The 23,297-nt window shown below is 37.7% G+C and overlaps 1 protein-coding gene across 13 annotated transcripts in view; it reads right to left on the reverse strand.

Annotated features, from left to right (window-relative positions):
- agrn (agrin) overlaps window positions 1-23,297 on the reverse strand; it is a 259,373-nt gene that overhangs the window by 18,433 nt on the left and 217,643 nt on the right. For 9 of the 13 annotated variants that reach the window (XM_067372232.1, XM_067372229.1, XM_067372228.1 and 6 more), the window contains 12 exons: window positions 22,959-22,994; window positions 22,561-22,688; window positions 19,271-19,385; window positions 17,261-17,380; window positions 16,674-17,009; window positions 14,210-14,402; window positions 13,878-14,093; window positions 13,318-13,547; window positions 10,111-10,245; window positions 7,321-7,411; window positions 6,640-6,804; window positions 4,878-4,989 (listed from right to left, as the gene is read on the reverse strand). In XM_067372232.1, the coding sequence (XP_067228333.1) occupies window positions 4,878-4,989; window positions 6,640-6,804; window positions 7,321-7,411; window positions 10,111-10,245; window positions 13,318-13,547; window positions 13,878-14,093; window positions 14,210-14,402; window positions 16,674-17,009; window positions 17,261-17,380; window positions 19,271-19,385; window positions 22,561-22,688; window positions 22,959-22,994 (1,877 nt within the window). The remainder of the gene's footprint in view (window positions 1-4,877; window positions 4,990-6,639; window positions 6,805-7,320; window positions 7,412-10,110; window positions 10,246-13,317; window positions 13,548-13,877; window positions 14,094-14,209; window positions 14,403-16,673; window positions 17,010-17,260; window positions 17,381-19,270; window positions 19,386-22,560; window positions 22,689-22,958; window positions 22,995-23,297) is intronic. The other 4 variants (XM_067372231.1, XM_067372238.1, XM_067372230.1 and 1 more) reach the window with 1 other exon arrangement.

Here is a 23,297-nt window from a genome sequence, read left to right on the forward strand (position 1 = left end):
ATGCGGTTGGGCCAAGACAGCATAGCCAGGAATGTTTTCACCCAGCTGCTGTTTCATGTGGTCAGAGGCGTGTGCAATGAGAAGTCTTGACACAAAGCTGCAATGCACTGACAGCCACAGGCTGGGAGAGACATTTTCACTCTCCCGTTTTCTGCCAGAATGAGCTGAGACTGAGATTGAGCAGGTGAAGGGAATAGCTAACTGCCAGTGTTTTTTAGGAACCTTCCCCAAGGGCCCCAGAAGCATCATGCCCACTCAAACTGGCACGTGCCCCCTCAGATTTCTGAGCCAAGAATTTGAATGCAATTTTCAAGAAAAATGAGTATCTGTGATAATTAAGTTGCACGAGTGTTGTAGGTAAAAAAAAAAAAAAGAAAAAAAAAAAGCCGGAAACGTTGCCAGTCCGCACCTTGATAGATCATTTGCTTTAAACTGAAAATTCTATTATCGAAATTTCAAAGCTGCTTATACATAAGCAATAATAATAAAAAAAAAAAAAAACATATATTATTAATTATACACCAGCATTCAAAAATTTGGAGACAGTAAGAAATTAATACTTTTCCTAAAACTTTTCTCATAAAACTCTAGCGTTGGCTGTTCATGCTTTTATTACCTCAAGTTTAGACTACTGCAATTCACTTTACTGCGGTATTTCAAAGTCTCAAAATGCTCGTCTTCAACTAGTTCAAGACGCTGCTGCAAGATTCCTTCATAATAACTGTAAAAGTGCTCATATATCACTCCAATTTTGAGGACCCTTCACTGGCTGCCTATTAAATTCAGAATTGATTTTAAAATCCTTTTATTTGTTTATAAATCTCTACGTGATTTACCCCCCATATATTTATCTGACCAGAACCTTCTCTTAGTCCCACATTCCAGAATCAAATGTAGAGGGGATTGAGGATTTTCTCTGGTTGGGCCGCGGTTGTGGAATAATCTGCCTTTAGAAATTAAGTTAGCCCCTTCCCTGACCACTTTTAAGTCTCTGCTAAAAACATACTTTTTTCCCCCCACAGCTTATAATTAATTTTCTTCTAGGGTTTTTGTCGTGTTTTTATGTTTTTAATGTCTATACCTTGTTTTCTTTGTTTTTATTCAAAATATTCATATAGTTTTGTATAAATTGGGGTCAGACCCTGTTTTATTGTGTTTTAGTTGTGTTTATTGTATATCTTTTCCTGTACCTTTTCCTTCTGAACCTTTGTACAGCAGTCGTCAGTCGTGTGGCTGTTTTATAAGTGATATATAAATAAACTGAACTTGAATATTATTAATAATACAAAATATTTCACCAAATCTGCATATTAGAATGATTTCTGAAGGATCACGTGACACTGAAGACTGGAGTAATGATGCTGAAAATTCAGCTTTACCTTCACATGAATAAATTACATTTCAGTTCTTCATTTCACAAAATAACTATTTTTACTAGGGCTGAACGATTTATCGCACGTTACGAAAAAATAACATTGAACTTAAATGTGACTATTGCTTAAACATGATTCTTAGTGGTGCTTAGTGTTTATTAGTCATGTTTAATCAATCAAAGTGTTTCAATCTTCTGTTTATTCAGCTACAACGATTTGACGCATGTTACCTTCGTCTGCAGCAGGGCATATTTTGAGTTTCTGTGCAAGAGCTCCCTCTGGCTTTCAAATGGAGAAGGATTTATTACTGATCACAGAGACGTACAGTTCTGACAAGCTGAGCATTAAATAATCACAGCCTTTGCCAAATCGCGTAGCCCTAATTTTTACTAATTTTACCTAATTTAACTGTATTTTTGATCAAATAAGTTTAGCCTCGGTATGCAGTCTTTGTCAAAAACCAAAATCTTACTGACCCAAACTTTTAAACGTTATTATATATATATATATATATATATATATATATATATATATATATATATATATATATATATACACACACACTACTGTTCCAAAGTTTGAGGTTCAAAAGTTACACATTTGAACCTAAGTGGATGCCCTTGGATGCTAAAAAGAAACTCTACGACAAGACTATCATGCCTAGCACTTATAAATAGAATTTCTTTTACTTTGGTCATGTCTTATGTTGCCTAGGGCACCAAGTAAGCCGGGACTGTCATTGGTACCACCTCAAACAAACAAACAACAACAAAAAAAGTGCATGACGCCCCTGAAGGGTCCAAAAACAAATGTGCCAAAAGAACAACTCCTAGCACTGTACCACACTCTCTCTTCCTTTCACATCTCTTTCTTCTCTTGATAACACTCCCTTTCTCTCCCACGCCAGCAGCCTTTTTCTCGCAGTCTACATCCACGGTGAGGCAGTTTAATGGCCCTCCCACGTGAGACTAATGAAGACATTTCATTGTTGTTGGAAGGGTGATGAAACAATGGTGGTCAAATGATAATTCTCTCCCTTGTCGCCCCCATACCAGCTGGTCTGAGGTGAAAGCCAAATCTCTCTCTCTGTCTCGTTCCTTTCAGCATATGGAATGGTTTGAAGAGGAGAGAAAACCCTCCCCTCCGTTTCGTTTGATCCTCTATCGTATCTGGACTAATGGACAATGAAGCTGAAATGGACAGTTGCTTTTGGTGGGAATGAGGATGTTGATTCGAGAAAGCGATTTCAGACTTCAGTCATTACCTTGCGTGATTTCTTATATCCAGACAGCACACAAAAAGAGCACAGGGGAAGGAAGAAAAAAAATGTTACCAGTGAAGAAAACACAGAAGATGTCAGTACACACAGAACCACATGCAGTAAACTATAAGCCTGAGGAATAAAATATTCACAAGCATAACTCAAGCAAGACACTTAGCATGCAGGTCGCAAATAAATAAATATATGTGTGTATAGTGCCTCAGAAACAAATGTTCAGAGTAAATCAGAAATGGCATTAAAGTCGCGCTATGTTTTACACTACTGCACCCACATTATTTATATTTGCTTTGTGATACGGCGGTGTAGTTAGAGTCTGTTCAGTGGAACGGCTGAGGCCATCGAGGCAATGTGAAAATATTTCTCTTGGGGTTTTGCTTCAGGCAGGCCCTTTGGAACAAGACCCTTCTGGTTTCTTCACTTTTTTTCCTCTCTCATCCTCTTATGTTCTGCTTTAATAAGATTTTCCTGCCTCTACTGCTGCAATGAAACACAATTATCATACGTAGGAAGGTTTAATGACGGAAAAAGGCACACTTAAGTGCCTACGCGTAAGACTACATCAAGCTAATCACAAATTACACTATTTGGAATAACTGGAGGATGAGAGACTTTCGAGATTATTACATGGCCTCGATTTGTGTACGAGAGCAGCCTGATTGTTTTGCAGTTGTACTTCGGGTTTGACACAAGCTCAGGCAGAGGTCGCTGGGATTGATCTGAGTGGGTGCAAATCTATAGCACAACAGACAGAGTCATTTCCACATGGCAATTAAAAGCAAATGGAGGGCAGAGAAAAAAGACCAAATATACTGTACAAAACGTAAAAGGGGGAAGTTTCGCAAAGCTTCCCACACATGCACCCCAGACCCTGCGTGAAAGGCAGACAGTGAACTAAACTTCAAAGAACGTACAAAACAAAGCATGTATGCACCATGATAATACCATAGTATTAGGAGTGGGCGATCAACCGATCTCTAACGTGGTTATGCTCAGGTGACGTACCTGTGCTGCACCTTCATGAAAGGTTATCATTTGAATGCGTTTTTAAGCATCACGGTTTTTAAAAACAAGTGATTTTAAACCATTGAAGTGCAATAAACAGCGAAAGAGAACTCATTTCGCTATATACACGTGCTGCCAGAGAGATAGTTTCTGAGCACTGTCTGAGAGATGAACGCACATAAAGTCGCTGCTCATACAGCGTGTGAGTACTGAACTGAGTTCTTTTTGCTGACTTATTGGGCTTGAATGGTCAAATACAAACACTTATGTGTCAAAATGCCCATCTTTGCAAATATCCTCATAAACACAGTCATTTATGTCTTAAGTGAAGATAAACAGTTGAGAAAGAAAATGCATGTGTAACAGTATATTGGATCTGTGAATTTGCTCTTAAAGTGACAGCAGTCTAATAAACCTGCTGTCATGTCTGTCATGTTAATCAAACAACAAAAGAGAGAAAATCTCTCACTGCTCTTGACTGAATCATTTTTGTAACTTTAATGAGATAGATGTATATTGAAGACTAGGCCGCTTTATACATTTGATTACTTTATACAATTTATGTAGTATTTCTTTTTATATTGCTTGAAGTTTTTCAGAGGCTAGTATTAGTTTTTTGAGTAAAAATAAAGTTACTCTTATCGCGGAATAAGATTTTGGTCATATCGCCCACACTTACATAGTATTATCTGAAATATCATGGTATATGAATATAGTGATCATTCAATCCCATGATATATAGTGGTGTCCAAAAGTCTTTTTAAGTCTTGATTTAATTAAATGGTTTTCAATGCAATTTACACTATTTGAGTAAAAAGTTGATTTAAAGAATGAATATGAATTTCAGGATGTATGTAGTATTTGGTTTGTTCCTCTTTTACTTTAATTACAACAGCATTTGAGCTGAATAAACTCCACAATTTTGTGTCAAACATGATCCGTTCTCCAACATGCTTTGAGATTATCTAAAGAGCATCTTGAGCTTTAATGGAAGCAAGAACATCTTAATCATTATTAGTGTCACAAATTAACTTATTGGATAAGTCACCTAGAAATATTTCATTATTTTATTTTCATTTATAGCTAAAACTCCCAAACTGTATTTGTACTTTTGAACTCCACTGTATATCAAAATACCATTACAGTCCTTTTTGACAAGGGACGGAAGCTAGTTTGACTAGCTCTTATTCAGCAGCATAAGCATAAGACTGTTCTTATACCGGCGCCTCTCCTCTGACGGGGTCTTTGCCATTAATGCTGATCTCTCCCTTTCTGCTGGCCCGCTCCAGATTCACCGTGTTCCACTCGTTCAGCTTGATTTTTTCTTTACTCCTGTGTGCGCACACACAAAAATAGCAATGTGAAAATAAACCCAAAAGCTACAGTTATATAATCAGCAACTTTACATATAATCAACACAATACATTTGAGTAATTTGAGTTTAAAGGGATAGTTCACCCAAAAATGAAAATTTGCTTACCCCCAGTTGATGTAGGTGACTTTGTTTCTTCAGTAGAACACAAATGATGATTTTTAACTCCAACTGTTGCAGTCTGTCAGTCGTATAATGCATGTCAAGGGGAACACCATCTATAGGAGTCAAAAAAACATGCACAGATAAATCCAAATTAAACCCTGCGACACATTGATGTCCTAAGACACAAAATGATTGGTTTGTGTGAGAAACCGAACAGTATTTATATCATTTTTACCTCTAATACACCACTATGTCCAACTGCCTTGAGCACGGCATCCGGTGCGTGAGGTGTGTACGCGCTCTGGCGTAGTTTAAAGGATTAGTTCACTTTCAAATAAAATTTTCCTGATAATTTACTCACTCCCATGTCATCCAAGATGTTCATGTCTTTCTTTCTTTGGTCGAAAAGAAATTAAGGTTTTTGATGAAAACATTCCAGGATTATTCTCCTTATAGTGGACTTCAATGGTCTCTTCAAATGGTTGAAGGTCAAAATTACAGTTTCAGTGCAGCTTCAAAGGGCTTTAAACGATACCTGACGAGGAATAAGGGTCTTATCTAGCGAAACGATCGGTCATTTTCTAAAAAAAATACTGTACATGCTTTATAAACACAAATGTTCGCCTTGCACGTGCTGTATGTCCAACACCTTCCCTATTCAACTTATGGAACAAACACGCCGCCAGTTCTGCTTTTTCCATAAGTAGAATATGAAAGGATAGGACAAACAGCGTAAGCTTTTTGAATAATATGTAAAGCGGAAGCATGTGCAAGGTGATCATTTGTGTTAATAAAGCATATACAGTTGTATTTTTTTTAGAAAATGACCAATTGTTTTGCTAGATAAGACCCTTATTCCTCATCTGGTATCGTTTAAAGCCCTTTGAAGCTGCACTGAAACTGTAATTTTGACCTTCAACCATTTGGAGAGATCATTGAAGTCCACTATAAGGAGAATAATCCTGGAATGTTTTCATTAAAAACCTTAATTTCATTTTGACTGAAGAAAGAAAGACATGAACATCTTGGATGACATGGGATGAGTAAATTATCAGGAAAACTTTATTTGAAAGTGGACTAATCCTTTAAACTACGCCAGAGCGCGTACACACCTCACGCACCGGATGCCGTACGCAAGGCAGTTGTACATAGTGGTGTATTAGAGGTAAAAAAAAATGATATAAATACTGTTTGGTTTCTCACACAAACTGATTGTTTCATGTCTTAGGACATCAATGTGTTGTCACGAGCCGCAGGGTTTAATTTGGATTAATCTGTGCATGTTTTTTTGACTCTTATAAATGGTGTTCCCATTGACATGCATTATACGACTGACAGACTGCAACAGTTGGAGTTAAAAATCATCATTTGTGTTCTACTGAAGAAACAAAGTCACCTACATCTTGGATGCCCTGGGGGTAAACAGATAAACATCAAATTTTCCTTTTTAGCTGAACTATCCCTTTAATTTCATTTAAATATAACTATAAGAGAGTGTTGTTTACCGTATGACAGCCGGCCCTTTGCCCAGGTCATATCTAAACTCTAGGATACCATCATTCAGGGACAGAGAGATGAAATCTCCTTTGCCGTCTGTCTTTTGACCATTGTAGAAAATCATGCCTTTGGAGTCATTGGCCAACAGAACGACAGTCATGCTGAATTTTTGCCTACGGACAAATAAGTATAGTTCAATTAGATGCATAATTTTGCTTCCTTGATACAGGCAAAAAGTAATGTGAGAAATAAAGTTCATATCAGTCCGCAAATCTGCATGAATGGGTCAAAATGGCAGGAATAGATGGACTAATTACAAAGTTAACAGCTCAACCAATTGAACATCAGAAACAAATCCAACATGTCCGAATCTGAATTAACTTGAAATTACTTGCAACATTAATCTGTGAGTGAGAAGCAGCATAATTAAACCAATGGTGTTTACAAAGTATTTTTTGACTAATGAGAATTCATGAACTGAACTAAACTAATACTTCAGCTGGTTGATGACCACTGTTTTTTATATATACATACATACATACATACATATGTGTGTGTGTGTTTGTGGACTTTGCCTTCTCATTTCAGAAGACCACCACATACCACTAACATAACATTATAGTTTGCAACATCATCGTCATCATCATACATGCAAAAAGCAATAGCCAATATACAGTATAACGTAATACCTCAGATCCTGGCCATAGAGATGAAGGCCTTTGAGCTCCAGGAAAGAGTCTCCAGTGAAGTAAGGAATGAAAGCACCTCCCTTGTCTGACACTGAAAAACATGAAAAAGTTTTATTATGCTTTGCAGATATCATAGTGTGTTTGAGATGGGAGGGTTCAGCTTACATGATCACAAATACACTCACATACCCATCAACACATAGCACTGTCACTCGGCCCAGCATGCATCCTGCAGTAATTACACAGGATGAGCGCATGCTCAGTCTGGGATGGTAGATTAAAAAGCTAATTAGCTATTGTTTAACACAGCAGCAGCTTCGCCATTGTACAAGAAAACACAACACTTGCAGACACCACAAGGAAGTGAGGAGTCAAAATGGACAGTGACGATGTAGAGGCATCCTTTTCTGCACTGCATTCAGTTTATGTATAAGGACTTGGCAACATCCAAAACTATAGGAGAGTCCTGGTGTTTGGTAAACTACTGAACAAACCCATTGCAGCACCGCTAAACAACTCATCACAGATCTGCAGTACTCAAAATCAAATAATTAAATCAGATAATTGGATCAATAATAAATGTACCAGTTAACTATTAAAACGTTACTACCAATGAATATACATACTGTATACAGTACCACTTAAAAGTTTGTGGTTAGATTTTTTTTTTGTCTCTTGCATAATGCTGCATTTATTTGATCAAAAATACAGTAAAAACAGCACTATTGCTTTATTACAAAATATTACAATTTAAAATAACTGTTTTCTATTGTATTATATTGTAAAATGTAATTTCTTCCTTTTCAGCATCCATTACTCAAGTCTTCAAAAATCATACTAATATGCTCATTATTATTATTCCAATTAATTAATTTATTAAAATAAATCAATAATTGTATTTTTTTTAGTTTTATATATTTATTTTGAAATATTCCATGAAACTATAATATGATAATGAAGCATTCCACTTCCACAAAACTAGTAGAAAATGTACTTTTGTAATGCATGTCTATTGTAAATTAGCATAAGAAGTGCATTAAGCACAAACACTAATTCACGTTGACTATAAAAATCTTCATTTCCAAAAGGCAGCTAATGGATGAATCATGTATTATTTTCAGTACTTGAGTCCAGCAGTGCTTCAGAGACAACAGAATGTTACTCCTGAAAGACAAGTGTACATGCAAATTTCCTTCTTTTAACACACTTCTTTCTTTCTTTCTGGCCTCCTCCAGCAGGGAGCGCTCTCCTGTTATGACGACTGATACGGTGCTGGACAGTCTCTTATCTGAGAGAGTCATTCTCCCTGGACACTTTGCCCGACTCACTCCCCATTAATCATGATGTGCAGCTGACTGATAGAATTACTCATCTCATTGATTCAAGCGATAAAAAAAAAAACACTGTGTCTGATGGATGCGCTCAACTCATTGATTCTGGTTCACCTCAATTTATTTTAATCACTCGCTAATGGAGACTTTCTTAGACAAAAAGGTGACTCTCTGGCTCCCTTTCATTTGACAGTTCTGGGTTGAACAGGTCTGTGGATGTACGTGCAATGGCATCCGACAATCCTGGGGGCCCCTGTAAACGATGAAACTAGCCCCACCCACAAGTAGTGACATCATACATAAATTACATAATTTGTATCACTACTATAAATACTGAAATAGTATCGCTGATACAGACAGCAATGTTTTTTTCAAGATATGTCAATGAAAATGAAGGTATTGGAGATTCCAATTTTTAACCAATCAGTAAAAACTTGGTGGTGATGTAAATGAGGGGGATGCTTCATGGGATTGAAGTCCTTTCTCTCATTAAAGTCGTTAAGTAGTCTTGTACCTTTGTCTTTTTGTCTGATTTTCAAATATTTTTTGCTTTAATTCAAAGTTTGTAATGTTGTGATTCACTTCTTAGTTGGTTGGTTTGGTTAATGGCTTTGAACTCTTTGACTAAGACTTTTTTTAAATACCCAAGGGAAAAATTAATGGGAAAAATATTCCCAGAACCAAGGCGGCTGAAAAAGTGGGCGGCACTGTTGCTCTCTAAGTAGCATGGCTGGGCAACTCTGGGGGTTGGAGCTATGCTTTGCAGGAAAGTGGATCTCAAAGGGCCAGAGCTGCTCACCCTTGCTATATAGGTTAATTTGACCTATATATTATTGGCTCATGGCCTAGCGTATAGGGCCGCACTCCGGACTCGGGTGTCCAATACGCCTGCACATGTGTGTTCATAAACCTTCCACTTGGTTCCCCTTTTTTTAATGCTTGCAATCTAAAACATCTGTAGGAATTTTAATGAGGTGAGAGAGGGAAGTGCAACAGAGTAAGAGTGCTAATGAAAGCTTCAAAATGGCAGTAGACTGGAGCATCCTCCCTGGTTAGGGTCCAGCTCCCAGAGGATGCCCCACTACTGAAATCCCCCCCCCTCGACCTACCATATGTTTGATCTTCCAGCTCAGGATGGCAGCTCAGACATAGTATAAAAGGGAAAATAATTTCACATCACCTCCCAGATGCCGACTCTCCATTATAGTAGCCAATAAAATCTATTTTACAGTATGGTACCCACTGGAAACAGCAACTGGAGAATCTCTCTTTTTTTTTTTTTACTCCACCATAGCCTTTTTTTATCCCTCAATAATTCTACAGCAAATATCCAAGTTGGAGCGGTCGATCCTGACAAAAATCAATACTGAAATTACAACTGAGAAGTAGCAGTTATTTCAGTCCTTAGGAGAGTCGATATGCTCATTTACTGTATTTTTACTATGATGTAGTACTGTACCTTTTTCACAGTGCTTGCCTTCACGTCCCATTGGACATTCACATTTGTAACCTCCTTCAGGAAGAATCTGGCAGCGCGATGATGAGTGGCATTTATTGGGGTCGCAGGGGTTGTGGGCATCAGCGCAGGTCGGACCTGTTAACAAAAATTTATATTCTTGTGACTTAAACAAAAGACAATGAGAAGCCTAACCCTTGAGGGGAAATCAAACAACTTCTTGTCAATCCTGACTAGTTAAAGGTGCTAAAGAGGATCTTTTCGTCAACTGAGAAACCAAAGACTGTTACTGAGTTTTTGAAATGAGCGCATTTCAAAGGAACGCCTCCCAAAAGTCGTGCACGAGTATTGGAACACGAGTGTTTACCACCGGCATTCGCTGTGTTGTATTAGTGGATTCATTATGTCGGACTCACCGCAGGTAACTCATAATCTGCAGTTTTTACTCCTGTCTCCAGACAAAAACATCGCATGCGGCGCCTGTGGAGTGTGGGAAGTTACTGGAGCGCGCAGCCGCGCACGTCTCTCACAAGGAACGTCACGGAAGTGACTGACAAGCCAGAGGGCCAATCGTTTACTCGATGATTGCGTAAACGATTGGCTGATGTTTTTAAGGCCCTACCTTGTGCACAGATGATGTATATTAATATTATTCCTTTCAGTGCCCTTAATAAATAGTCTTTTATCAGTTAGTAAAGACAGTTTCAAGTAATATTGCAAAAATGTATAAAACAAAACATCCTCTTTAGCACCTTTAAGTCGCAGATAGTATAAGGAGGAAGAGAAGGAGCACTTGCGGTGAAATGAATGAGAGAAATGAATATGGTGACCTTTCAATTAAGAGCCAATCACTTTTATGACAGAGTTTGATTACTAGCCATTAGCTAAAAGACACTGTAGCAATGCCCTGAAAAGGGAGATTTTAACCATGATTTAAACTAAAGAAGCTACATTTATTATACCAATGTTGTTAGATTTTATTGCTGACACGAGATGCTGTTGAAACATGATTTTGAAATTTAGCTGCCTTGAGGTGTTACCAAGATGACTTAACTGAGCTGACTTGAATTTTCACCTAAATAGAGGTCCTTTAATAGGATTTTGAATTATTACAACTTTAGACAGTCATAGAGCAGCATGTTGTGTGCCCTCCTGGTTTGAAAGATTGCAATTGCTTCAGGTCAGCACTTCTGGCCTCATCAGAACACTCCCATCATCACATAGAACATAGTAGGAGATCACGCCACGGGCGGCGGCTGCTGCACACTGTAATGAAAGCTCCCGCCGTGTTCTGAGACGCTCTGCTAGGTGTCTCTCTCTCCCTCTCGCTCTTCAACTCTAAGGCCACTCTATCACCGAGACAGAGCAGCAACCCTCCAAACTTACAATCCTGCTCTTTAAACATTAAAGGTTATCCCCCATATTTATCCCTCTAGCCAATTTCTTTGTGTACACTTCTACTTCAAAGGGTCTTCATTTTCCTACACACCTCATTGCAGCCATTCTGCAGTACAGAAATAAAGTGGAAGATATTGAACTGTATTATTATGAAGGTTGTTCAATAAAGGCTTGTGAGCAGAACAACAGAGCAATTTACTCTGGGCAATATTTCAAATATCTGGAGCAACACTGCAAGATGTAGAGAAAAAAAAGCCTCTTAGATGTGAACAAAGAGAACACTGTAACTTCTGCTCTGTGGATGATTACTGCCACTCCTTATGATGTGAGAAGGCAAAATGGATGTACAGGAATAATCCAGAATACTGGAGAAAGCCTCTCATGCTCACCAATGTTGTGAAATATTATTACAATCTCCTGTCTTTGGTGTTTCATGATAATTAATTTAATTTGTTGCTCCAGAAACATTAATATCAGTGATAAAAACATTATTATCATCAATGTTAAAAACAGCAGTACTGCTTAATATTTTTGGGAAAAAACAATCTATTTTAAAAAAATCTAAAATTTTCTTTCTTTTTTTTTATTTTTAGGATTCTTTAGTAAATAGAAAGTGCAAAAGAACAGAATTAATTTTAAATAGAAATCTTTTGTAACAGTATAAATGTATAAATGTCACTTGATCAATTTGACACATCCTTGCTAAATAAAAGTATTAAATAATAATAATAAAAAAAAAACTTGTAATGCTGTCTAGATGTGTGTAATATATGTTGTAGGGCTTCATGGATAAAAAATTTGGCTTAAAGGGATGAATCACCCCAAAATGAAAATGTTGTTCCAAACCTATATGGGTTTTCTTCTGTTGAACAAAATGTTCATTTTTGGCTGAACTGTCCCTTTAAATGATATAGTAGAAGTAGAAACTTCTGCCCAGTAAGATCCAAGACACAGCTTCACTTTCTCTTTGGCATCCTCACATCAAATTTGTTGGTGTTTTACAGTCAAATGGTTTTGAAAATCAAAAATGGTATGAAGATGACCTGAGCCAATTTTGCTGAAGATTGGACAAACTTTTTGTGGCAGACATTGAAAAATGTTAATCATAACATTGGCATTAGGTACTAGGAATAAATTGTCACTAGAAATATTAAGACCTGCCCTAAAGCGTGTACCAAATAGAATTATTAAAGAATTATAAAAAAAATAAAATAAAAAAAATACGATATTCAGTATCTTTCGCTTCACTTTTCTGAACAAAATAATGTTTGATTTTGTATTTATTTATATAACCATATTTTTATTAACTGAACCATAAGAAATATAGCTTGTGTTCTTCTGTTGTTCTGAAAACATTGATGATTTGCCAATTCACTTTCAGGATTGGGAAAATGTGGCTTTCCATGATTGGTGAATATATTCAGTAATGGTAAAGTTATTTGTATTCTTTCTGCATTTGTCCTTGCTGCCTTGAATCGTTGGTGTAAACGCTTGTCTGTCTTATAGTACATACTCATAAGGCTAAAAATTGATTAGACAAGCATAATTTGCCCTGCTAAATCTTTCATCAATACAGTCAACTCCAGATATTCAGAACTGGAACAGAGATCCAGGGCAGTACCTTTCATTATTAAAAAGTTAAAGGTGAATGTTGTCATTTTTGCACCACTAATGCACTTAATGGAACAACAATCTATTTTTTGAGACAACACTTGCTCAATCAATCAAAGTGTTTGAAACTTACATACTTCATCAGCACAAAAAAAATTAGATCATACACACATAAGTAAAAGTTCATACTTGTGCACCCACCAGAGAAACCGTTGACACATTTGCAGTGGAACATCTCAGCTTCTTTGACCTGGCAGGAGGCTCCGTTCTTGCAGGGATTCGGCAGACAGGGGTTGTTGCCGCACTCGCCAATGGCCGAACCATATAGAACGCCGCCAGCATTCTCTTGTAGGTTATAGGCGAAGTTGTTGACGTCCAGCATGCGGACACAGCCCACAAGTCCTGTTGAAACCGATGTCCTCTCCTTTACACTGCAAGAACAAACCAATCATTTTGCATGAGATTATTAAAAAAACAGAAAAGACACTCTTTTCCTGACTGAGAATACAGAGAAAAACATTCAATTAGATCTCAAGTAGTGTTTCATAACATCCCTGATTGATGCTAATTTGATTTGGCTATTTCTGCTCAATCTTATTAAGTCATATTAGTTGTTCTGGCAGGTTCCTACAAACACGTGCAGACAGTCAGACAGTCAGCAATTTAGGTTATTTTTCTCCGTACTGTTTCATTATGACTTCTAAAAAGACTAAAGGGGCTCTTAATAGTGTTATTTGGAGGCAGTCTGGAGCTTTTCTTACTCTGCTATCATGTCTTCAAGCACTCCTCCGATGAAAAGGTCTGTGTCCAGGTTGAGTCCATCTGTTCCTGGGGGACTTTGTCCTTCAACACTGGGCTCATTGTCCACGCTCAGCATGGCATTACGCCTATTACGCATTACTACGAGCTGATGCCAGCGACCCGGCTTTACCAGGACCTTACTGATCACTGAAGCCGTCCCAGAACCAGTGTTAAACCTTCATGTAGGAGACATTCAAGAGGATCATCACAAATTAAAATAGTTAAGAGATTTGTAATGGTCCAACAGATCTGTCATGTAATTTTCCAACCCTATATTCACTTGGTTACTTACCTGAGCTCCACATTTCCATCAACCAATGCCAGAGACAAGAAGTCCTTTTTGCTTTTTTGGCCATTGTAGAGTAATATTCCTGTCATTTCCGAAGCCCTGAACTCCATGGCAATGCGCACAGTGTGGTAGGCCCTCATGGTTTGGAAAGCCATGTAAGATTTTCCACCGAAGGATGGTATGAAGTACTTTATAACTGAGTAGGACAGAAGATAGAAGACATAAAGCAGGTTATCAGAGACTCTCAACTAGGCCTTCAATCCCTTAACAACAAACAAAACTTCTGATAACGCAGATACCCTTGTCAATGGTACAGTAATGTGACGTTCATGTTGTGTTTGCTATATTCCCTAGTGTGAGAAAACATAAGACCTGCACTGATGAGTACTGTACTTCTCCCTGAACCTGTTAGACATTTACATTCCAGACAGAGAATCCCCATGCTCAAAGATGTATGAACACCTCTCTCTCTCTTTCACTCTCGGCTGTCTCTCACCCTTTTCTCGAGAGAATGCAAGGCTGATGAAGCCTTCTCTCTTCATCACTCTTTAATGGCCCGATTGATCAGAGGAAGAGTTTGAGGGCTGCTTACAAGCCTTTAATTAGTGGCTTTTTTCACCTCACAGCGGTTTGATACTAGCTAAAGTTCATCGATGTAATTAGTGTCAATTATAACCTGACACAGCTGCAAAAGGTAGTTTCATATCCCAATACCACCAACAGAGACAATGAATTGAGCTAAAATGTCTTCAGTGTAACAGCAGGACTGCAATTTGAGATGCAAATCATTATTGAATCTTTTCTTCTTCTTCTTCTTCTTCTTCTTCTTCTTCTTCAAAGGATTCAAATATGCTGACATATTAATAATAAATAATAACATTCATAAATAATACATATTCAATTGTAATCATTTATTAATAATAATTAATAATATTCAAGTGTGCTTCTTTTGTGCTTTTATAAGGTTTATTTCACACCAAAAGAAGGAAAGATCAAAAGAAATAAACAATACTAAATAAAATTAAATGATCAACATTTTTAGATTTTTAAATATATTAAAGTTAGGGCTGTCGATTTAACGCGTTAATTATATTAATTAATTACAGGAAAAAATATAGTGTTCAAATTTTTAACGCACTTGCCTCGCCCTCAGACCTACGTATGTCATCTCATCTACAGTTGATGATGAAGGTTGTTAAATAATTGCCTCATATAGTATTCAGTCTAGTGCTGCAAGGATATTGCACAGCACCAAGATAGTGACCTGAGCTGTCAGCGGTCTGTCACCGGTCACCAATGTTAAAATATTTGAGGTGACCAGTCAAATCAAACTAGGTGGGCTTTCTGTTCATGCGAATTCCAGCATGGAGCTTCAGTTAGCGGCCATAGAGTGTGTGATATGATGTAAGTAGCTAAACAACCCATTTTCTGTTTTATGCTTGAAATGTTAAATGACCGACAAAAATAATCAGGGATGCAAACTAATAAACTTCAAAGATCAAGAGACTGAGGGAAAAAATAAAGTGATGATGGATATGACAAGGAGAGATTTTAAAGATATTATTGTCCAATTTTTTGGCCTTCAAACATCTTAAAAACCATATATGTAGATCAGAGAAAACTAAATTTTTTAAAAAAAAGTTAATGTTGTTTTACACACAATATTTTACTCCTGAATGAATCAGCTGTTTGAACGAATGGAATGAATTAGACATTTACTGCTACATACTGGCAGTTTTAGTTTCTTATTTAGAGTATAATTTTCTTAAAAAAAATATACCCCAAAAAATGAAAATTTTGTCATCATTTAATCAACCTCATGGTCCAAAAGTTTGTACAATAAATTCTATGTTGAATCAAATAAATATATTTCTTTCTAAATCTACTTTTTGTAATGTTTATTTGATGCTTTACAAAATAATGACTTCAAATAATCTTTTGGGGATAATTTCTCAGCCAAATTTGATGTGCGATTAATCTGCGATTAATTATATTAATTAATTGCCACATCATGTATTTAATTAGATTAAAAATGTTAATTGCTTGACAGCCCTAATTAAAATGTATGATCAATATATTTAAATTATTAAATAAAAATATATTTTATTTAATATATGAATTAAATAAATTATAAAGTATTCGTGGTATTTGTTGTACTGCCTTTTATTTTATAAAAAAAAAAAAAAAAAATCAACATTTCATTGCAGCATTTTAATAAAAATAACCACTGAAAATACCATCAACATATTGCAGTATTGAGATGTATTGGAATACATTTACAGAAAAAATGTGTTTAACTTTCATGAAAATAACAATGCAAATAATAAATGGTCCTAAAATTAGTTTTTGTTTTATTATGGAAAGATGCTTTTTTTCCCTTTTGATTTATGTGATTTTTTTTCTTTTTAACCATTCAGTTGTCTTTCCAATGTACAGATTTTTTTCTAGTTTTTGTACTTCTCCTCACCTTTCTCGCACACGGCTCCTCCTCTTCCTGCGGGACAGATGCAAGTGAAGTCATTGTCCTCCTCCTCGCAGGTTCCGCCGTGACGGCAGGGCTGAGAGTCGCACGGCCTGTTGGCGTGGGCCACTGGTTTGCTCCTCAGTATGACTGTGGGAGCCTGGGAAGGAGTGGTGGTGGCTGGTGCTGCTGTGGTGGTCCTGCGGCTGGTGAAGGGCCGTCTGGTGGTGGTCGGGCGGAGAGTGGTAAAAGCAGAAGTGGGAGACAGCATGGTGGTGGTGGGAGTTGTGACAGATGCTACGGTGGTTGTCGTGGTGGTGAAAAAAGGAACAGCTGAAAGACCTAAAAAAAAATGGAGAGAAGGAAATATAGGTCAATAGGCCTAGTCAGGGTAGACATATTTAATTCTTTACGAATTAAACCAAGGCTGTGAGACATACAGTCTCGAGTTCAATAAGCTAGTTCTTTTTGAGTTATTTGAGTCCTGCGGGCACTCGTGGTTATCAAATACCAGCTCAAAGAGCAATCACACTCAACAAAAGGCAGCAAGAGAAAAAGAAGAAAGGAGAGAAAAGCAATTTCAAGCAGGTTACCATAGTTGGTGATGCGGATGTTCTCTTCCTCAGGTTTCTTCACAACAATACCAGTGTCTTTAGATGCCTTGAGCTGTTTGAGAAGGGCTCCCTCAATATCCTCCACACTGAACCTTGTGTCTGTAGAACGAGAACACAACATTAAATGTATTGTACAACAGAGTATGAAAAACCAGCACTAACCAGACCCACCACCCTCACACTTGACATAACATACTGCAAATATATACAGAAAAGCCTGCGTGTAATATACCCTTGGGAGAAGCAGTTCTTGAACCGCCATGCATTTCAGGGACGTTGGGATGAAACACTCTAATAACGCTTCCACAGATGGCCCTGTTACAGGCCACCACAGATCGCCTTTATGACAGGCGCTTGTGTTAGAATAGTGCTCTTGTGCCGCTGAAGGGGACCAATAAAAAGAGAATAGCGAAGGAGATTTTTATCAGCTGGTACGATGCTCGGAGGGTCTTAAAAGCATGAGAAGCGATGGAGACCATAATAAAGCAGCTTTTTCAGAAACCCTAGCTGATAAATTACCTCGCTAAAAAGGCCACGCTCTCTGACCGCTCCTGCAGCCAGAAAAGACGAGAGCAGTATCTTCAGGGATTCTTTTACTTAACTTATACGCCTTATTCTGCTGTTGAATTATTATTTTCTTCAAACATACAAGGGAGTTTTTATGTGCTTTTTATTTCTTGCCGTAGGCATGTTTCTAAAGGAGCGCAGACTGAGGGAATTTTGATGTGAGGGGAGGGTATAAGTCGGACTTTGTGCTTTGTGTGCTAGAGCTGCTTCAGAAATAAACAAGAAGCAGCTCGAAAAAAGAAAATAAACAAAAACAGGATAAGGAAAGACGTGGGGAAGACAGATAATAAAGAACATTGAGGGGCAAATTCACTAAACAGTGCAGTATTTCAGTGCAAAAACCTCAGTCTTCACTAAGCACATGCAATCTCATTTAATCCAGATAAATGCACTGAAATGTTAAATTAAGGCACAGTCTTTCCTTGCAAACAAACCCCATTGTCCATTAAAAGTAGGCTGATTAGGTTTAAAATTATTTGTATTTTATTTAATTAAACGGTTACTATTATCATTCAAATTTGGCAGTAAATGTAATTTTATTTAAGAGAGATATTTGTTATTTTTTATTGATCATGGCAACTGTTATTAAGCAAATGATGATAAAATGATGGAGAAAAGCATTGTAACTGGATTTGTGTCCAGATGTGCCCTTTAGTCAAGTGCACTTTCTGCATTTTAAAAAGCCTGGATAGTGTAGTGATGCTGTACCGTCGCAGAATAGCATGCTAGAAACACTAATAGTTGAGCTACAGAAACTTTCAAGTCTGTAAATGTTACTGGTCCTACTCACTCCACTCTGAGTGGATCTGAACCAGCGTCAACCGGCATGGGAGACAGGAATGCTAAGGGTTGTGAGGTTTCTGCACAGCTCCAACTAATTGGGCCCTGTTACACTCACTCCCCTAAACCTCACTCCCACCCGGGTCATGGCACCAATGTAACTGGACATACATGCACTGCTCTGAGTAGGATTCAAACCAGCATAAACTGGCATGGGATGTGGGTGTGCTCACAAGGATGCTAAACACCACAGCCCTTAGTGTCAGTTGCTAGTATACCTCTTAAGGCCTGGGAAGTGAGGTTTACTTTACACTCCTAAACCTTTCTCCCATCTGGGTCATGGCACCAATGTCCTACTTGCAATGTCCCAAGCGGGATTCAAACCAGCGTCGAGCAGCATGGGAAGCATGAACCTCTTTATGGCCCCCGTTACACAGGATCAAGGATTACAGTATCTATATTGTGCTCAGTGCTAATTTTGCGGCCAAGTTTGTGCAGTTTGATTATTTTGGTAACTGATTTATGCAAACAGCATGTGCACACACAAAAAAAATATCAGTGGGCACAATTCATTCTTAGTGATCATCTGAGAGATCTTTTTGAGTAAACAATCTTTAAGAACAACCTTTGGTGTAACTTTACCTGGGTCAAAGTGAGCCTCGACAAAGGCTATTATGGAGTTGCTGGGGGCCAGATTCTTCACACGGACACTCTCGAAGTCTTTCTGGACATCTGACTTGCGGAACAACTCATTCAGCTGAAGAAAATAAAAGCAGAGAGAAAGTGAGACAGAGAAAAACAAAGAACTAAATGCCCCAAGTGCAGTGTGTGAAACTGGTAATAAGCTCGATATGCTGATCTAGTTCTCGTTAACACCAAATTCCTCCACAAGATGAGAAAGTGTGTCAGTGGAAAAACTCTACTGAACCCCATCGGGTCTCGGTGCACAAATTGACATTTAACTACAGCGCAGGAGTAATTACATGAACAAGTTTCGAAGTCAGCAGTAAATGTCAGGTTACAACACTGCCCATTTAGAATCGGCTTAGTTTCTATTTTGGTACACATAGGAAAGTTTTCACAAATATGTTGCAACGTGAGAGGAGCTTAGTCACTAATATTAGTCGTGAATATCTACACAAAGACCATTTCACCGAAACAAAATTCACTTTAGTGCACCTAATTGGTCAAAACTAGAACAGACGAGAAGTGGTTTACAATTAGAATGCACTCAATCGATTCACAAACCGCTTTGTGCTTTCTGACGTGTGTGCACACTGCGCCTCAGCAGGAGGTCCGTTGAGTACCCCATTCAAGTCACCCAAGGGCCATGTATTTTCCTTCTTCACTCTTTTCATTCACAGCTGCACTTGAATTCGGAAAAGCGTACAGAGTTGTTGCAGACATAATGGCTTTTGCCTCTAGGCCGACCCTCTGTGAGTTCAATGTACATTTGGATCCATGCTGGGCAAGAAAAGAGAGGAGATGCTCTCTCCCTTCAAGCTTCACCGGAGAGACCCCTAACAAAACCAGGCTGCCCGGCACAGCCGGATGGACACAATGACCCAGAAACTGGCCGCTCTATCCTCAGAATCTAGCAGACAGGGTTGAAATCAAGTGAAGGAAAAGATGTGGTGGAGATATAAATGCGTGAATGAGAGGAGGTGTTCTGCTGAACCTGGGGCATCATGCACAGAGGAGATGTGGGATTAGGGCACGCTCAAAGGCAATGAAACCATTTAAATTGCTGGCTCTGTTCTGCCCATGGCCCCATTTGAGATTTGGACTTCACAGAACAAGAGAGTGAAGTATGGGGGATTAGCTTTCTGTGTCAGATGGAACGCTGGTAGAGAAAGGCTGATTACATCCTCGCTTAGACCCTGTCGGGAATCTCGGTCACAGCACTAGCTAACATTAGAGTGATAAGTGGAACTCATTATCGTACTGCCCTTCATTCCCAGACACGCCCAAAATGGGTTAACAAGCCGAAAACAAATCGCCAGCTTCTTCAGCAGTTGCCAGCAGGTAGTGTGCAGATGTCAAAAGAATTGGTACGTTGAGGCCAAGACACCATCCAGTGATGATATTGTTAACTGAAACTAAAACTTTTATTAATTGTTTTTGGTACTTGAAATAAAGCTGAAATACAATAAAATATAAATATTAGATGAACAACTTAAAAAAAAAGAAATGTAGAATTGGCAACTAACTGAAATAAATATAAGTTAAAGTGTAATAAGTGTTAATTACTAAAACTTAAAAATAAATTTAAAAAAAATCTAAAAACTAATAAAAATTATGAAGCACATAAAATTTCTAAAAATAAAATCCATTTTTTTCTTAAATAAAAAACTATAATATAAAAATAAAATTCTTAAAAAGATTAATAGTTACTATAATTTTATAAAACTAATAGTAAAATAATAAGAAACTACTTTTTTATTCTGTGCATTTTCTCTCTATTACTATTATTACTTCACCTCATTGAAAACCGATTTTGGACAGGCTTCTGAGGCAGAGTAAATGTTCTACAACAAAATAAAACATGCTTTGGTGATAACTAAATGAATATTTAATTACTATAGTAGTCATTTCTTGGTAGAAATAGCATCAAAAGCAGAAAATGTTGGTCAAAAAGTTCAAAAATTACACAGAAACTGACCATCATCCTCAACTTTCAGATGCCATCTTTATTTTTTTGCTCAACTGTCATGGAATGGAATGCACATGATTGTGGGATATCAAAGGCAGCGAAGGATACATCTATACAGCCTTCAAAAATTGATCAGAAGAAGGTACTGGATTTGGAATTTCCTTTATGCCTTCCTGCTTTAGAATTCATCCTCCGAAGACAGCAGTTTTCAGCTTTCGGATGCAGCTTAGTAAGCCTGAAGACCTTGATTAGCTTTGGTTTGATTAGCTTTAGGTTTGTCAGATTAGGGTTGGAGGTAAACTCTACAGGAAAGTGGATCCCGAGGGCCAGAGTTGAGAACCTCTATATTATACTATATTGTCTATTTTTTTGTTTTGTTCCCCTATTCCTGCTTTGTCATACCATAAATATTTAAAATAAATTATTAAATGAGAAAAAAAGGGGTCATTTTGGCAAAGTATTAACAACAAAAATATTGTTTAAAAAAAAATCGAAAAATATTAAAAAGAAAAAACTCACTAAATTCAATTTGAAGAAATGTTTAATTAATTGAGAAGTACTTGAAAACTACATGCTGTTGTTTTAATGTAATTTGTTTATATTTAAACTAATATTTCACTGTGTAAATAACCAGTACATTAGCTTTTGCTGTGCTATTGAAATGAATAAAGTATTGTGAAGTATTTCACTAGTATTGCCATGGGCTACTGAAATGTTGGTAAGGTGACCTCCACTAGGCTATATTTAGCATCTGTGAGTGCTGTAATGGGATTTGCGTTGATCACACTTCAAAATCAAGTGTCTGTATTTTATTTTGATGCTAATGCATTGCTTTTCTAGAGACTGTCAGAACAACAGACATGTTTTTTTCTAAAGATGTATTCAACCTGTTCCACTGGATAATTCCACCAATTATCGCAATTGATTCCGCATTCATTCCCAAGGGGTCAACCTCAAGAGTAAAAATACTGGATTGAAAAATAAAAGGCCAATACAAACAAGGAAAGAACCTGTGATAAACAAGAAGCTAATCTTCAATCAAGTTTCAGTTACTTTTTGGAAAGAAAAAAGCAGTAACATGAAAAGCTACAATATTGTGAAAACAGCTGAGCTACTGCCACACTACTGAGAAATGTAGCAGCACCAATGTGGCATAAAACTTATGTTTTGTATATATATATATATTTTTTTTTTAAAGAAACTGTAACCGAAACCTGAACTTCTTTTCAAAGCTGAACTGAAAGTGAACTCAAGCTAAAGTTTTAGCTACACCACTCACAGCGCTCTCGATGCTTCGGGCCGTTTCACCGAACAGCTCCGATTTGGGGTCCTCCATCTCAGGCGTGTAGAAGATCTCCTGTCCCTCTACCTTGTCCAGGTGCAGGAAGCCGCTGAAACGCATGGTAGCTGTGGGACAAGGCAGGCAAGCACATTTGGTTACATAAAAGATGCTTAAAATAAAGGCACAGATCCACACTCAGCTACACACACTTGTGGTTGGTGCAATGCCAGTCTGTAAATTAGTGATGGAGCCTTTGTGGGGTTAGTCGTGGTGTTCATTGAGTGGGGAAAGAGAGGTTTGTTTGCAGTGGAGGTGGAGGTATAGAAAAGTATGTGAGAGTATGGAAAACAGGGACAGAAAGAGGGGCTTGGAAGGGAGGATGGACTGGAGTTTACCAGACCGAGACTCTTCCCAAAAGCTGGCATGGAGGACTGAGTGGAGAAAGATCAGTTAGACAGCAACACTTACATATATGGCACAATATATCACAAATATTAGGTTAAAAGACACTTTCATAAGTCCCGACTAGGGTCAGGGTCATCATTAAACATTGCTTTAAGGTTATTGCTGACCTTTCTCATTGACACTAATAAGCGTAAAGAGCGATAGAGGATCAGAGGCTCAGTTTTACATGACGGAGAGAAATAAATAATGAATAAACGACTGAAGGAGAGCGGGGAGCGGGCCTGATGCTGGGTACTGTGCAGCATGTAATCAGCTGAACAAATTGCCCA

Source organism: Chanodichthys erythropterus, chromosome 20 (genome assembly GCF_024489055.1).
Source record: "Chanodichthys erythropterus isolate Z2021 chromosome 20, ASM2448905v1, whole genome shotgun sequence".
Lineage (NCBI taxonomy): Eukaryota > Metazoa > Chordata > Actinopteri > Cypriniformes > Xenocyprididae > Chanodichthys > Chanodichthys erythropterus.